General features: G+C 40.4%; 2 protein-coding genes across 2 annotated transcripts; both read left to right on the plus strand.

Moving 5' to 3' along the window:
- The first annotated feature begins 890 nt into the window (after window positions 1–890).
- Window positions 891–2,531, plus strand: LOC133707156 (pentatricopeptide repeat-containing protein At5g65560-like). The gene is made up of 2 exons (XM_062132707.1): window positions 891–918; window positions 1,205–2,531. The coding sequence occupies exon 2, from the start codon at window positions 1,274–1,276 to the stop codon at window positions 2,513–2,515; it is 1,242 nt and encodes a 413-aa protein (XP_061988691.1). The 5' UTR covers window positions 891–918; window positions 1,205–1,273; the 3' UTR covers window positions 2,516–2,531.
- A 4,906-nt stretch (window positions 2,532–7,437) lies between these two features.
- On the plus strand, window positions 7,438–7,974 carry LOC133744362 (pentatricopeptide repeat-containing protein At4g38150-like). Its single transcript, XM_062172485.1, has one exon. It carries the CDS (start codon window positions 7,438–7,440, stop codon window positions 7,972–7,974), a length of 537 nt encoding a protein of 178 aa, XP_062028469.1.
- The last annotated feature ends 7,176 nt before the right edge of the window (window positions 7,975–15,150 follow it).

Here is a 15,150-nt window from a genome sequence, read left to right on the forward strand (position 1 = left end):
CTTAAATCAGTAGGTAAGGATGGTGGCAGACTGGCAGTAAATGTGGATTGTTTTGTTCTTAAAAAAGCTGCAGCTCCTCATACTAGAGGTTGTATAAACGTCATTTCCTTTTCAGCTAGATTTTTACCCCTATGAATTGCTCACATCAATAATAACACCACGTTGTAGTTCAACCGAGATTTTTTAACTGAGATTTTTTTGGTGTATACTTACCTTCCTTGAACTTCTTGGTGCAGGAAGAATATGGACAGTTGGTTTAAATATTTTGGCCTCTCCCTATAACACACATACACAGGGTCGTGATTGCATAAATGATACTCTGATAAATTAAGAAGTTTAGCATATTGTAGTTTGGCATCCCAAAATCGAGTTGTTTCGTCTCTGTATACAATTATGATATTCCCCTCCAGTCTTCTAAGCCGAATCCCTGTCTAATGGAGTCTTTCTTGTTGATGAGGAAACCACCACCACCTCCATCATTTGCTTAATTGCATAGCAGGAATACCTAACTAGGCCTGTTAGACGATATTTCCTTCTCAGTCTATTGTGTAGGTATGTCGAATCGAATCATAAACTAAATGCATAGATTGCTTGCTACAACATGCATGTGTTATGGCATCAGTCTATGAAGGCTAAGGCTGTATCCTTTCATAACGGACTATCTGTATTGTTTCTTTTACAGGCCTGTTTGATAAGCTAATTGCCTTGTTTCTTCTGCAAGCCGACCTCAAAATGAGCTATAAAAACGAGACGGAGTCGGCTGTTGAATCAAAATTAAGTGCCCTAGTAATGTTTGGTGGAAGCCAAGTTCCCAAATTTTCTCCCTACTACAACTTAGGCCTAGATGGGCACAAGCATCTGCTGCAAAGTAATGTTTGGTGGAAGCATCTGCTACCGCCGGAGATTCATCGGAGGAAGGTGAGTGCTCTTCTCTTCTTCTTCTTCTTCTTCTTCAGTTATCGTCATCTTCTCCTTTTGAAACCCTAACACAGGTCATCGATCTGAATTCTCACACAGTAGCTACTGCTTAATTTAATTTGTTTCTGCTTGAAAACCTAGCTAGCTTAGTTTCACTGAATTTTTCGTTTCTTTGCACGCTAGGTCTTAATTCAACATGGAAATTTCTACATTTTGGTGGTATTAAACTGTTTGTTTTCAAGTAGAAAACCCTAACTTCGCTTCACGTACTTATTTGGATCCTCAGTCAAGTTCTGATTTTTAAGTTGAAACTTTGATATCTGCTGTAACTAAACTACTTGGAACAATCGGATCAATGGCGGAAACTAGTTCCCCCAATTCTTCTGCTGATGACCTCAAGAACCATGTAATGAAGATTTTCGAGGAAGCCACCAAAGACTGTGAGGACGAGTGCTTGAAAAGAGTATTTGGCACCATTGGGAGGAGCTACGATTCCCTTAACGATTATTCGATTATGTTGTTCAATTCTATGGCAGATACCGGCATCATTGACAGAGCTAGAGAGATGTTTAAGCCTGTCTCTGACTTGGGCATTCTGTCTCCAGTGGCTGTCTTCACCATTGTGATTATGCTCTACGTCGGTGAGCGCAAGGCCAAGAGTGCTCTCAAGGTTTTCCAGCACATGATAGCCACTGGTGTCAACCCCGCCTGCTACACTTATGTTCAACTCATCACTGTACTTGCAACAGACTTTTCCAATGTAAAGTTCCTTAGGTATGCCAAGAAGTATTTTCTTGAAATGTTGGATAAGGGGATGAAGCCCAGTCCTACACCCTTCTGGAAGATTATGGAGGCCATTGCCTACCGAGAGCCAGTGGAGAAGGCCAAGGAGTTCCTTGAGCAGATAAAAGCCAAGGGGTTCGTGCCTTCCGACAGTGGTTTTCACTACAAAGAAGCCTACCTCGCCGAAGGAATGCAAACACTGAAGATGTATGCTGATCTTGTCCACAATGAGACCATTGACAAGGATGTTAGAAAGTACTTCTACGTGTTGCGCGCCTGCCCTGGCCACGCTGAAAAACTGGGGAGCATAATGTACAGTGCTTTGATAGATGATGGAAATATAGACGAGGCCACAGAGTTCTTTAACGAAGTTGAGGAGACGGGTATAGAGCCCATGGTCCTAATCTACACCGCTGTTATTGGAGCCTATCTCTCGTTTGGCAAGACCAAGGGTGCTCTGGAGGCATACCTGGCCATGTTAGCTGCTGGGGTTGCCCCCAACTCCTACACTTACACCGTTTTAATCAAGGGACTCAGTGCTGACCCCAACTTCTTTGGAGATGCCAAGAAGTATTTGCTCGAGATGATGGACAAGGGGAAGCGACCCAATGCTGCTACCTTCACTGTGGTGATAGAGGGCTTTGCAAAGCAGGAGGACAAGGTAGCTGAGGAGGAGGGAAAAGAGTTTGTGCAGGTAATGATGGATAAGGGGTTTGTGCCTAATGCGAAGGCAATGATGGAGGTTTTAAAGGGTAGACCAACATCGGTAATTAGAAGTGCCGTGAGTATTGTCCTTTCCACCTTGAAGCAGTGATGCTCTGGTTCATGGATGTTATACCAGCAAACTTTAGGATTAGGAGGCTTCAGATATGGAGGAACTAGTGAGAGTAGAGAAGTGGATTTCGGTATAAATTTTGTGCTGTCCTCTATTGTTGTGAATGTTGACATTCAAGTATTCTGGTGCTAATATGAATTTAATGCTACATTATTAACTGTGCGGTAGGTGTTGTTGATTCAGTGCACACTTGCTGTTAATTTTAATGTTTTATTCATTGGTTTTTAGTCTTTTACAACAGTTGTTTTTCATTCCTTTAATTTGTCATGCATGTAGATAGTGTATTGAGAAATTAGAACAAATGAAGTTGAAACTGGTAGTATTCTTGCACTTGGGAACTTTTGAAAAATAAAAGTATTGCATTTTGATAGTTAGTGTGCCAGAGATGTTGGCACACGGCACGTCTTAATAGCACAGAGGCACAGAATCACTATAGATGGACTGAAGCATTGGCACACCTAACATAGTTATGGGAGTTATAGGTAGTCCAAGGCTTTCAGTAGACATTAGAAATTTTACAAGAGTCTCCTTTTGTCCGAGTAAACCTGAGCAGCTATCAATCTTTGAACATCTAAAAGATGTTTTGTCATGAGTCCTAGTGTATTTCAGAAGCTAAAAACCTGTGGCCAAAGGAATAATATCTCTATGTTTTAGGTTTTTGTCACGCCCCGGATTTTGAATAACAAATCCAAATCCGAAACATGAATTAATACAACTCACATAAATACAACCTGAATTTTTTCTCAAAACAACCACACCTCACATCGCTCGATATTACATAAACCAAATCTCAAATTTGTTTATTACAGCACACTCTCACCAAATTATATTGTAAGGCTCAAATGAGCATAACTCACCTCACAATTACAATTGCTGTAAAACTAAAACAAATTCTCTAACCCGCACGATCACCGTACTGATTCTCCTGACCTGCAGGATTACCCGCTACACCGTTTGAATAGTGTACCGGGATTGCAACAATACAAACCCGGTAAGCTTTTTGCAAAGCTCGTATGAGTAAATGAAAGGATTGCACGATTTAAAGTAACACAATCAACTCAAGCACATTTTAATTTTGTTTTGCATAAGAATTGAAGTGTACAACATCACTTCAAGCATCAATCAACTCACATCTCATCATGACTACTCAATAATAAACAACTTCTTACTCAATATATACTCACAGGCTTATGATTTATTTATATAAATCATCCCATGCAGTATATTATACTTACAGGCTTATGATTAATTATATTAATCACCCCATTCAGTATATCATACTTACAGGCTTATGATTAATTATATTAATCACCCCATTCAGTATGTCATGTCATACCCAAGGGCATATGATAACTCGTTTATCCCCCAAGCAGTATGACGGCAGACAGACTAGAGCTCTAACTGTATCATAAAGTGTCACCTGGGCCAAGGTTCACCTTACGAATGACTGCTTTCCTCAATTCACTCGACTCCTCATTTAATTCATCTCAACGACTCAACTATCGCACTTTACTCAATTACCCATTATCATAGACAACACAACATCTAAGATAAATCACATATTCCAAAGGGTAATGCTCAAAATATAACTCAGTAAATCACATCAATACTTCACCCGATGTCACACCATCCAATATATATTCCACGTAAATATATATATACGTAGTCACCCACACAAGAGTGACCACTAATACCAACTATAGTTCACATGCAATAAAATCTAGAAATTCATTTTTATAGTTTAAATACATTTTACTTACCTATGGACCGTAGTCGATCAAGTCCATATAATTTAAAACAAATATTTATTTTCATAAAACAATTTCCACAATTTCCCAATTAAATAAAATCACCGAATTTCGGTTCGTGAATGAACCATGTGCGATTTACTCACCTCGATATTCCCGCTGCGTCTTCAATTTAACACAATACACACCGAAATCGTTCACCCAAGGGAGACCGTCAATCACCTAATCACACATGACCTTATTTTAGCCAATAACACAAAAACATACTTAAACGACAATCCAACGGTCGGATCGAAATTAAATGATGATCCAACGGTCGGATCCTCATGGATCGCCTTTAGGATCACCCTCCAAAAATCATCACGAAGATCCAACTGTCAGATCTTCCTGAATCGTCCTTACTAACATCTTCACAAATTTATACAAAAATCCGACGGACGGATTCTCACGAATCGCCTCCCTAATCACTGTTTCTCAATTATACGAAGATCCAACGGTCGGATCTTCGCCCGTGACCTCACAAAGTCACCGGGACAGTCATACGATCAACATATCCAAAATTGAAGCAAAACCGATGGTCAGATCTTCACAGATCGTAAACCGAAGATAAACGTAAAAACGTTAAATAGTAACGTCAAAACGTAAATCCACTATTTATCAACTTTTTCTAACATGACCATGTTATATATCAAAACGCTCGTATGGATGCATAGATCATCGCCTAGATAATGAAAACTCGAAATATGGTCTGATGCGCCGCCACAAACGGTGGTCAGTGGGCGGTCAACGCCAGTCAACCACCTCCGATGGCAAAGTGACCAACTACAAACTGGTTCAAAATGAAAGGGTGATCGACTTCCATACCTGGAGCTAAGCCTGGTTCGGCCTAGATCGTCCTAGATCAAGCGTTGAAGTTGGATTAATCTGGTGCGTCTGATCAGATTCCAGATTGAATCAGGGACGTCGAAATCTTCAACTCGTGATCTTTCACTCCACACTCCAAATCGTCAAGCAAGGAGGATATGAGGATGATCAGGGGAAGGAGGAGATCACAAAAATGGGGAGGATCGGCCCGTGCAACACCGGCACGGCCAAGATCCGATCGGGTCAAAAGCTTGGCTCTGGGGGGCTTCGATCCAGGGATAGAGACAGCGGCGGGGCAAGGAGACACCAGAGGGAGGCTGTGCGTGCGACGGCGAGCTCAAGGAAGGCCGGGTCCGGGGCCAGAGGAGGCTGGAGGACCACCGTTTGGCCGGGTCGGGTCGGTCGGAACCCGAGGGTTCTGAAGGTTTTCGATCGAGAGAGAGAGAGAATCCGGGGGACTATTCCGCAAAAACAGAAAAGTTTCGTCCTTAATGAAAAATAAAATCAGAAAATTCCCTATTTATAGAAAATTCCCAATTTTCAAAAATTCATAACTTAATCATACGAACTCCGAATAATGCGTTCCACATGTCCACGAACTCGTATCGACGAGCTCTACAACTTTCATGAAGGAAGTTTTCCCAAATTTTGAACGTATAAAAAGTCAACTTTGTTGACCCCCTAAAAACGTTCGTTTTCGAAAATAAAATCGTTCGAACTAATTCCACAACTTCTCCAAGCTTCGTACTCGCTCCTACTATCGTGAAATCATTTCTAAAAATCCATGGAATTTAATTTGGATTTTTCGGGGTATTACAGTTTTCCTCTCCCTTATATACTCCAAGGATGACTACGAATATATATATAAGGCAGCATCTTCTTTAATTTGCACAAAGTATTGCTGGTGCTCAAGTCTTTGTACATCATAAACTTTATTTTGACAAGTCACTTGTGATTTCTCCTAAATCATTAGAAATCTGTGGCAGACTGGCAGTAAACATGAAAATTTTTTTTCCTTCAAAGAAGCTGCAATTCCACATGCTACAGTGATGTAAATGGTCATTTCATTTTCAGCTAGATTTTTTACATCCATGAATTTTTCATGTTGATAATGGTGTTGCTTTGTTGTTCTACAAAAATTTTAATTTAACTTCTGCAGATTTCACCCCAAGACGTTTGTGTGCCTGTATCAGGTTATAGCAGCTTTATTAATTGTTCTCTAGTCCTGGGTTTGCTCTATAGTCAAATCTGCATTTAGTTTGTACTTCGAACCAAATCTGCATGTGCAATAGTCATAAAGATAATCTTGTAAATATATGAATCTTCACTGAAAACTTAGGACCAAGATTGGATCTTATGGCGACATTACCATTTTATGCAGACCATTGTAAGATTTCCCCTGGCTTTTCACAAGCATCTAGTATCCAGAAGCTAGCTACAGTTTCCGATTCATAAAACAGAGCTGTTTTCTTTTCAATTTTCATTAATTCTCTGGTAGTTTTAACATTTGGTTTAGGACATGAAATGTGAACTGTGGACAAGACTTGTGCTACTTCTTACTCTTATCAGTTATCAATATCATTTGGTGCTACTTTCTTCGATACCACTAGCAATTTTTGTATACCAAATTACAAGCACTATCACTTTGTTGCTGCTTTGAAACAAGATTCAGGTGCTTATGGTTTAGTAAATATGGCATCTTGTAATCATGTAATTAACCAAGGAACATAATTATCCCCATTAATTTTGCAGTTTCAAACTGAAACAGCTTCTGCTGCTGCACTTGTGACTATTAGTATAATATGAAAGATATTCAATTTAGACTTGATAATTAAGATCATCACCCACGGTTGGATAGAAGGCCGATCGTTTTAGACATTTTAAGTTGCATCTGGTGCCAAACGAATTGTGTCTGATAATTTAATGGATTACTACTGGGCGAAAATCGGGTACAAGTAACTTTTTCAAGTTCAATTAGGAAACTTCCCTTAAACAAGCCCGGAAAGGGGCTTCCTTTTAATCCTTATTTAAAATCTACCTTTCCCTTAAAGGAATAGGATTTCTCACCATACTTTCCTCGTCATTCCTAGCAATTTACACTTTTATTTTCTCCTTGATTCTTAAGGAATAATTAGGTGCTAAGGCTTATAAATAGGGGCTTCATGAGGACACCTCAGTCCAACTCTGAATTTGTTTCAAATTCATTTCATGCGACGTGCAACTAAACTAAAGTGACGAATCAAATCAATGGCAGACTCTACTCCCCCCCAAGCAACATGCCAACATGTAATGAAGGTTCTTAAGAAGGCGACCGAATACTGTGAGGACAAGGACCTGAAAGAAATGTTTGACATGAATATTGGGGACTACGACTCCCTTAACAAGTATGCGATTAAGGTGTTCGATGCTATGGCAAATGACACCCTCGCTGTGGAAGCCAAAGAGCTGTTTAAGCCTCGCTCTGAGTCGGCCGTACTGCCTGACGTGGCCATCTACACTGTTGTCATTTGGGCCTGCATCTGTTTCAGCAACATCAAGGCTGCTCACAACGTCTACCAGTGTATGATAGATAACGGTGTCGCCCCCAACTCCTGCACTTACATTATACTCATCAATACACTTGCAAATAACTCATCTTCTGATGTCAATTTTGTTTGGTATGCCAAGAAGTATTTTTTGGAAATGTTGGCTAAGGGGATGACGCCTCCTTCATCTTCCTACATGGCCGTCTTCAAAGCCATTGCACGCCAGGAGCCGGTGGTGAAGGCCAAGGAGGCAAGGAGTTTCTTGAGCAGATACAAGCAAAGGGGTTCAGCCCTAAGTTAGACGTTCCTCTCTTTGATGTGGCCTACATGGAAGAAGCAATGAAGGCATTGAAGATGTCTGACAATCTTATCAACGCTACCCCTGATAAGAAGTTGCAAAAACTCTACCGTAAGTGGAGCACCACCCGCAAACCCCTCAGGGATGAGTTTCTGAAGATGTTCAAAGCCTTGAAAGCCGATGGCAATTATGACCAGGCCATGGAGCTCTATAGGCGCGGTTGGGAGACAAACATAATTCCAGAGGTCGTACTTCACACCGGTGTTATTGAAGACTGTCTCAAGGCTGGCAATACCGAGTGTGCTCTGAAGGCTTACCGGACCATGTTAGCTACTAGGGTTGCCCCAAACTTCTATACAGACACTGTTTTAATTATGGGACTCACTACTGACGCCAATTTCTGTGGGGATGCCAAGAAGTGCTTGCTTGAGATGATGGAGAGGGGGATGAGACCCAATGTTGCTACATACACTGCGGTGATTGAGGGATTTGCGAAGCAGGAGGACAAGGTAGCTGAGAAGGAGGGCAAACATGCAGTTGGTGGAGGTGATGATGGGCAAGGGGTTTGTGCCAAATGCAAAGGCCATGATGGAGGTTTTGAAGGGAAAACCAAAAACTGTAATAAGAAGGGTCATGGACATTGTCCTTTCAAAGTTGAAGGGATAATTTGCTTCATGGATATTATATTAGTAGCTCCTAATCTCGACACGGAGTAGGAAATCATGTAAGATTTGGTGCTGTTCTGATTCTGGATGATGACATCAAAGTATTTTGTGGTGCTTATTCCTTCACCCACAATAAAGTATCTGCTGTCAACATGTTTGGCGTAAAGATATGCAAAGGAAAACAGTCTGAAATTGCATGTAGTTAATTATGCTAGCTGGATTTACACAAAAAGAACCTTAGAAGTGACTTGTTCTACTTTCAGCAAGAAGCCAGAAAGGTGCTCTGGTTCTGTCTTCTTTTGTATCTACTCCACATAAGGTCATTGGTTTAACTCTCTCTCTTATTTATGTTTAATATCTTATAATCAAATTGTAAGTCAATAATATTATTCCAGCTTCTCCTTAATAGTTTCAATATATGAATATCAAATTAGACTAGAACGGGCAGATATAAGTTTCTTTCATCCATGCATTATGTTTTTTCTTCTTCTTTTTGTCCTATGCATTATGGATTTGAAAAACATAACTTTCCTGGAGTCTGAATATTAATTTACCTACATTCTAGTGTAGAAGCACTAGGTAATTTATAGCATTTGGGTGCCTTACTGGATTGGAAAACCTTAATAAAGAAAAGTTTATCTTGTGTTGTTGTTTCTGTTGTAAACAAACTTCACTTGTAAGAACTGAGCTCCGTTATTCTGCATGAGACGAAGATGTATGTCATTGGCACACCCAGCTTAATTAAGGTTCCAGTAGAAATTGGACATTCTTCAAGGGATTGATATGCCCGAGGGTATGATATCTTTACTTTTCCAATTTTCCATTATTTGCTCTCATGACTACGAGTAAATAGCTGATGAAGCATGTTTTCTTGAACAATTATTTTCAAAAATTTTGACTCGATTTTGATCTGTATTCACTCCAAAGGAAAGATGACGCATTAGGTAAGGTTTACCCAAGACTCAAGTGAAAGGTGACTAGAGTAATTGTTGACTGCAACGATGGGAATGCCCCGCCCCATCCTCTGGTGAGTGGTGACTCAAAGCAATTCTAACTATACCAAATTCGATCAAGTCTTCCTCAAACATGTTCTATCACATCTATGGACATGCAAATTCAAGACATTCTTTATTATGAGATTTTTTTTTTTTAAATATATTTTTTTATTTATTTGATTACATCAAACAACCAAGAAATATAACAATTAGTATTAGATCAAAAAGATATTGACAAATCTCAATATACCGCGACTTTCTCTCCCCTATCTCGCTCGCTCTGCTAGGGTTAGGGTTCAGAGTTTTTTGGGTTGTGCGGCGTCCCGCTTCATGGCAGCGGCTATTGCTTCCATGACGGCCAGGCTAGCGACCAAATTGTCGCTCAGAGAGGGTGAGGAACTGGTTGACTTGGGAAACCTTAGGGTTCCGGGGAAGGAGTTTCTTGCTCGTCGTTTCTACTTGGTGGGGAAACTCAACACTTGTAGGGCGGTGGTTTTGGATTCTTTCCGGAGTGCGGTGCGGTCAATGTGGCAACTGACGGGGACCGTGGAGGTCCAACCACGCGGGGATCATTTTCTGTTTACGTTCACTCTTGAACGTGATGTTGCACGGGTGAAGAAGGGTGGCCCGTGGAGTTTTCAACGTGCTATGATTTTGTTGAACGATTACGATGGCTTTTTGGCGATTGATGAAGTGAAGCTTGACTTTGTTTGGATCTGGGTTGGGATTCATGGTCTTCCACCGGGTATCTTGACGGAACCCACTGTCCTTCTGGTCGGAGGAACGATCAGTGAGGTATTGGAGGTGGATCAATCGGCTATCCGGCGTGGTGATGCTCGGGTTCGGATTACTTTGGTCATCAATTACCCGGTGCGCTTGGATGGTCGTGTTAGGGTTTCCCCTACCGACGTTCTCACTTTGAGGTTTCAGTATGAGCGGCTTTTGGGGAGGTGCAAATTGTGTGCTTTCTTGAATCATGGAAGACAGAGGTGTCCAAGGGAGGATGTGGCGGAGACCGACACTGTGGTAGAAGATGGTTCGCAGCAGGCTCCAGGGCCGACTCTCCCAGGGCTCGTCTTTAGGGCTAATTCCCAGCCCTCTCTTTCCTTGCCTTCGACTTTCAAGGTTCCTAATTTATTGAAGAAGAAACAAGTGCAGATTCGTCCTCTCCCAAAGGTGGAATCTTTGCCTGGGACTGAAGGCACCTCTGCTCTTGTCCCTGTGGTTGGGATGCGTCGCTCTAGGGAGGAGGAGGATGCGGATGTTGGTAAACGAGCTAAACATTGTTTAGCTCTGGTTCCGGGCACTCTGCAACCGAAAAACCTAGGGCAGGAATTCTCCTCTTATGGTTTGGTGGAGGTGAAGGTGACGTCGCCTCCCAAGGTGTACAAGAAGAAGGGCAGGCCTCGAGGACATAGAAACAAGGTTAAGGCGGCGGTGTCTGTGTGTGGTGGTTGCGGGTCCATGGTCTCTACTGAGGATGGTCCTAGCAGTGTGCATGGACGGCTCGAGGGAGCGACAGCTCCGCCGGATTCCTGGGTTGATTAGGAGAGGATCCCCTATGTCTACTAGGTGTGATGGTGCTTGTTTGTTTTAGGCGGCGTACACCAGAAGGGTCTTAGGCGTCAACTGAATCAAGGAGTTGTCACACTTTGGCAGTTGTAGGGTTATTGCTTTTTAGGTTTCTTTTGCTTTTGCTGGTAGTTTTCTTTGGTTTGAACTTTAGTTTTTTGGATTTCCTTTTGGTTGTTGAGTTCTTGATGAGCTTGCATTGTAATATGAAGGGTGTTTGTACCCTTCATGCTTGACCGAGTGAGGTCGTTATGATTTTCATCAATGGATTAGTCTTCCGTTGCCCTCAAAAAAAAAGAAAAAGATATTGACAATATTAAAGTATGAAAATCAAGACAAAACCCTATACAATTACATTGAATTGCACAAATAAATCATACTTTTATGATCACTAATAAGGAAATGGTGCGTCTATTGCCATCATACTATTTTCTTAGTCTACCCAACAAATATTTGAATTATTGAAAAACTATATTACACACGTGCAAATGACTAATAAATACACTAATTTTCTAAAATTCAAAAATATAAGAAAAACTAAATACATAACAAATTAATTAAATACAAAGATTAATTTTTTTTAAAAAATTAATTTCTCAATGGATAACATCAATCTTCATCTTCTCCACCCAAATTTGAATTTACTATTTTTTTGTCTTTTTGTTGATTCCTCATCGTTAATTCGTTATTCAATTCACAAAACCATTAGTAAATCAAAAGTAAATGAGGTATTATGATAGGAAAGGAAAGTTTACAACCAAAAGTGCCTATAAACTGGCAGTCAGTTTGCTACATCCAAATGTCGTGGCTAGCTCTAGTTTTGTGGAGTCCACTTCTATCTGGAAATCAATTTGGGCAACCAAGATTCCAGGTAAAATTAAAGTTCACATTTGGAAAGCTTGTGCTTCAATTTTACCTACTGTTTCTCAGCTTCGAGATCGTAGAGTTTATCTCCAGGATGGTTGTTATTTCTGTAATGATGCAGAGGAGTCTGTTGCACATATTAGCAGGGAGTGTGCATTTGTGAAAGACCTGTTCGGTCTATTTCCACCTCTACAGCCAGTTATGGTGGCACCGGTGAACTCTATTATTGATTGGTTGAGCTTCTGCTTGTCTTGCTTGCCGCAGGAGGATTTTGATTTATTGCTTATGCTCATTTGGGGAGTTTGGAAGGAAAGAAATCAGAGAGTTTGGTCTGGGAAGTTTCATTCTCTAGCTCAAGTTCAATTCCAAGTGTTGTCTCTATTTCATAGCTTCAAGGCAGTTAGTGTGAAAAGCAGATTTAAATTGAGTCGGCAGATCAAACCTTGGTCACCTCCTTCAGCTGGTTGGCTAAAAGCCAATGTTGATGGTGCTTTTGACGTGAATCTGCGTAGGGGAGGACTAGGTGTTGTAGTCCGTGATTCTTTGGGTGTTTTTGTTGCTGGTGCTTGTTGTCGGTGTGATAATGTGACCTCCCCCTATATGGTGGAGGCTTTGGCTGGTCGTTTGGCTTGCCAGATAGCCTTAGAGTTTCATTTGTCACCTGTTACTGTTGAGACTGACTGCTTACAGTTGGTCCAGGCTATTCAAGCGGAGGGTGAGGATACTTCTGTGGTTGGGAGAGTTATTGATGATATCGATCTCTTTGGCTATGACCTCTTTGGCGGGCTCCTTCTTCTGTCATGTTTATAGGGAATCTAATAAGATTGCTCATAAGCTAGCTCATAGTGCTCTGATTTCAGGAATGCAATTTTCTTGGAGTGGGGATGTCCCTCCAGCACTTGATGAAATCCTTTGTAACAATTAGGCTTCATTAATAAAGTTTGTCGTCCTTCCTTTAAAAAAAAAGTAAAAATTAATTCATTAACTTCATCAAAATCTTTGAAATACCCTTTGTGAACACCGAAAGTAAAAATTTAAAACATGAAATAAAAAAATGATCAATCTCATCTTTATTGCTCATAGTAGTTAACTTACTAATCTTTTGACATGGATTGGAATATATGAACATTGAAACTAAAAGAAAAAATTTAACAAATAGAGGTAAATTAGATTATGATTTTATTAGGAAACTTTAATATATTTTAGTTTTTTTATTGGTATAAATTAAATAAAAAATTTCATTAAATAAAAATTTTCTTTTTTAATTGGATATGTCATGGAAAGAAAAGTGGATTAGATAAGTAAATTTAAAAATTGAAATTAAAATGTAGGGTGTAATGAGCAGGTAGGGTGAACGAATAATTCTGGTTCACCCATTGAGTGAATGAGCATATTCACCGTTTCTTGCGATTAAGACATAATAACTTTATTGTTGAAGGAAAATCAGTTTTATGTGTGCCTTATCAAACTAGGAGTAGTAATAGGAGAGAAGGTTCTAGATTTCCCAATCCTACACGGATTAGTATTCCATGTAACATTAGAACTAGTACTTTGTAATCCCTATATATAGGGCTCCTATTCTCAATAATAAGATTACAATTCTCTCTTCATTCTCTCTCGGATCTATTTTACTTAAACACGTTATCAGCACGAGTTCTAACCACAAATCAAAAACCAAAAACCTGAAAATCTTCTTCATCACCACAGCTCCTAGCCCACGCTAGCCTCACCTACGCGCCCCTGCGCACACATCCCTGCTGCCCCTGCAGCACCAAAGCACACCAACTGCATCCTTCTCCTTTCCTGTGCACGTCAGTCTGCTTGCAAGCCCCGAAATTTCTAGTTCGGAACCTCAGATCAAAATACTTTCTTCATCAAAGTTGTTTGTCTCTGTCTTTTCCATCTGATTTCCGAATTTCAGCCTTATCGGAGTTGTTTTGAGACCGGTACACCAATCGAAGTGCAAGCTGTTCAGAAGAGAATCTGTTCCGAATTTCAACAAGTAAGTTTTTAAATTAAAGTTCCCGCTTTCCGAATTAAATTTCTCCTTCTTTTTCTTCGGGTACTTGCAACCTCCCTTCTTCTACATCCCACATTTCTTATAACGTGGGTTCGATCATTGAAAAGCGGAATCGTGGGGATTCACGCAATTAACGAACTAAGAGCGTTCGTAAGACTTCGGACTAAGAGCGTCCGTAAGCATCGATTTAACGAACTAAGAGCGTTCGTGAGCTACGGACTAAAAGCGTTCGTGAGCATTTATTTTGACCATTCAAACATCATTGTTTCGGTCTAATCCAAATATTCTTGGAAATCGATTTCTTGGTAGCATTAAGGCTCAGAAATCTTATATTAGTTTTCGTGGAAGCATTGACTCTGGAACTAATACGTTCTTGCTTTCCTTTTCAGGATGTAAGACTTGAACGAGCTCGATTTTACTCCATTGGATTCTACGGGCACGGGATATTTATTTGCCTACAATCCAAGAGCCCTGTTCTAAAGGAACCACTCAAGACTCACAAACTGAGATAGAAAATTCCAGGGCATTTACCCTGATGAAGCGCCACATTATGATGGCCCTCCAGTTTGAGTACATGAATGAGGATAACGCTAACAACCTTTGGGTTGCGCCTAGTGAACGTTTTTGGTAACATTCACAACTTTCCGAACATAGAAGCACGATGAAATAATATCTGCTTCACTAAAACTTTGAAAGAGTTATGAAATATGGTTCGGAGGCTCTCTGCATCATATTATTTATGCATGCTTGTGGAAAAACGCGAAAAAACAAATTGATTGAGAAAACCCTAACATGACCATAGGGGTCATGACGTTGAGGGTATAGGGTTGGACACCATGGCGCCAATTTTGGCCATGATTACACTATTCCAACGCCATTGGTCCTAGAGACCATATGTATTTTGTCAATACACCTCAATCAAGAGAGCATCCTCTTCATGGTATTTTATGGAGTACCTGATTAATGGTAATCAAGATATCGAGCTATAAAAGACTTTAAATCTGGCGATGAAGATAGAATGCCGCAGATTTTTATTTAGCATAGTCTTTTAATTTCCAAGAAT

This window comes from Rosa rugosa, chromosome 4 (assembly GCF_958449725.1).
Source record: "Rosa rugosa chromosome 4, drRosRugo1.1, whole genome shotgun sequence".
NCBI lineage: Eukaryota > Viridiplantae > Streptophyta > Magnoliopsida > Rosales > Rosaceae > Rosa > Rosa rugosa.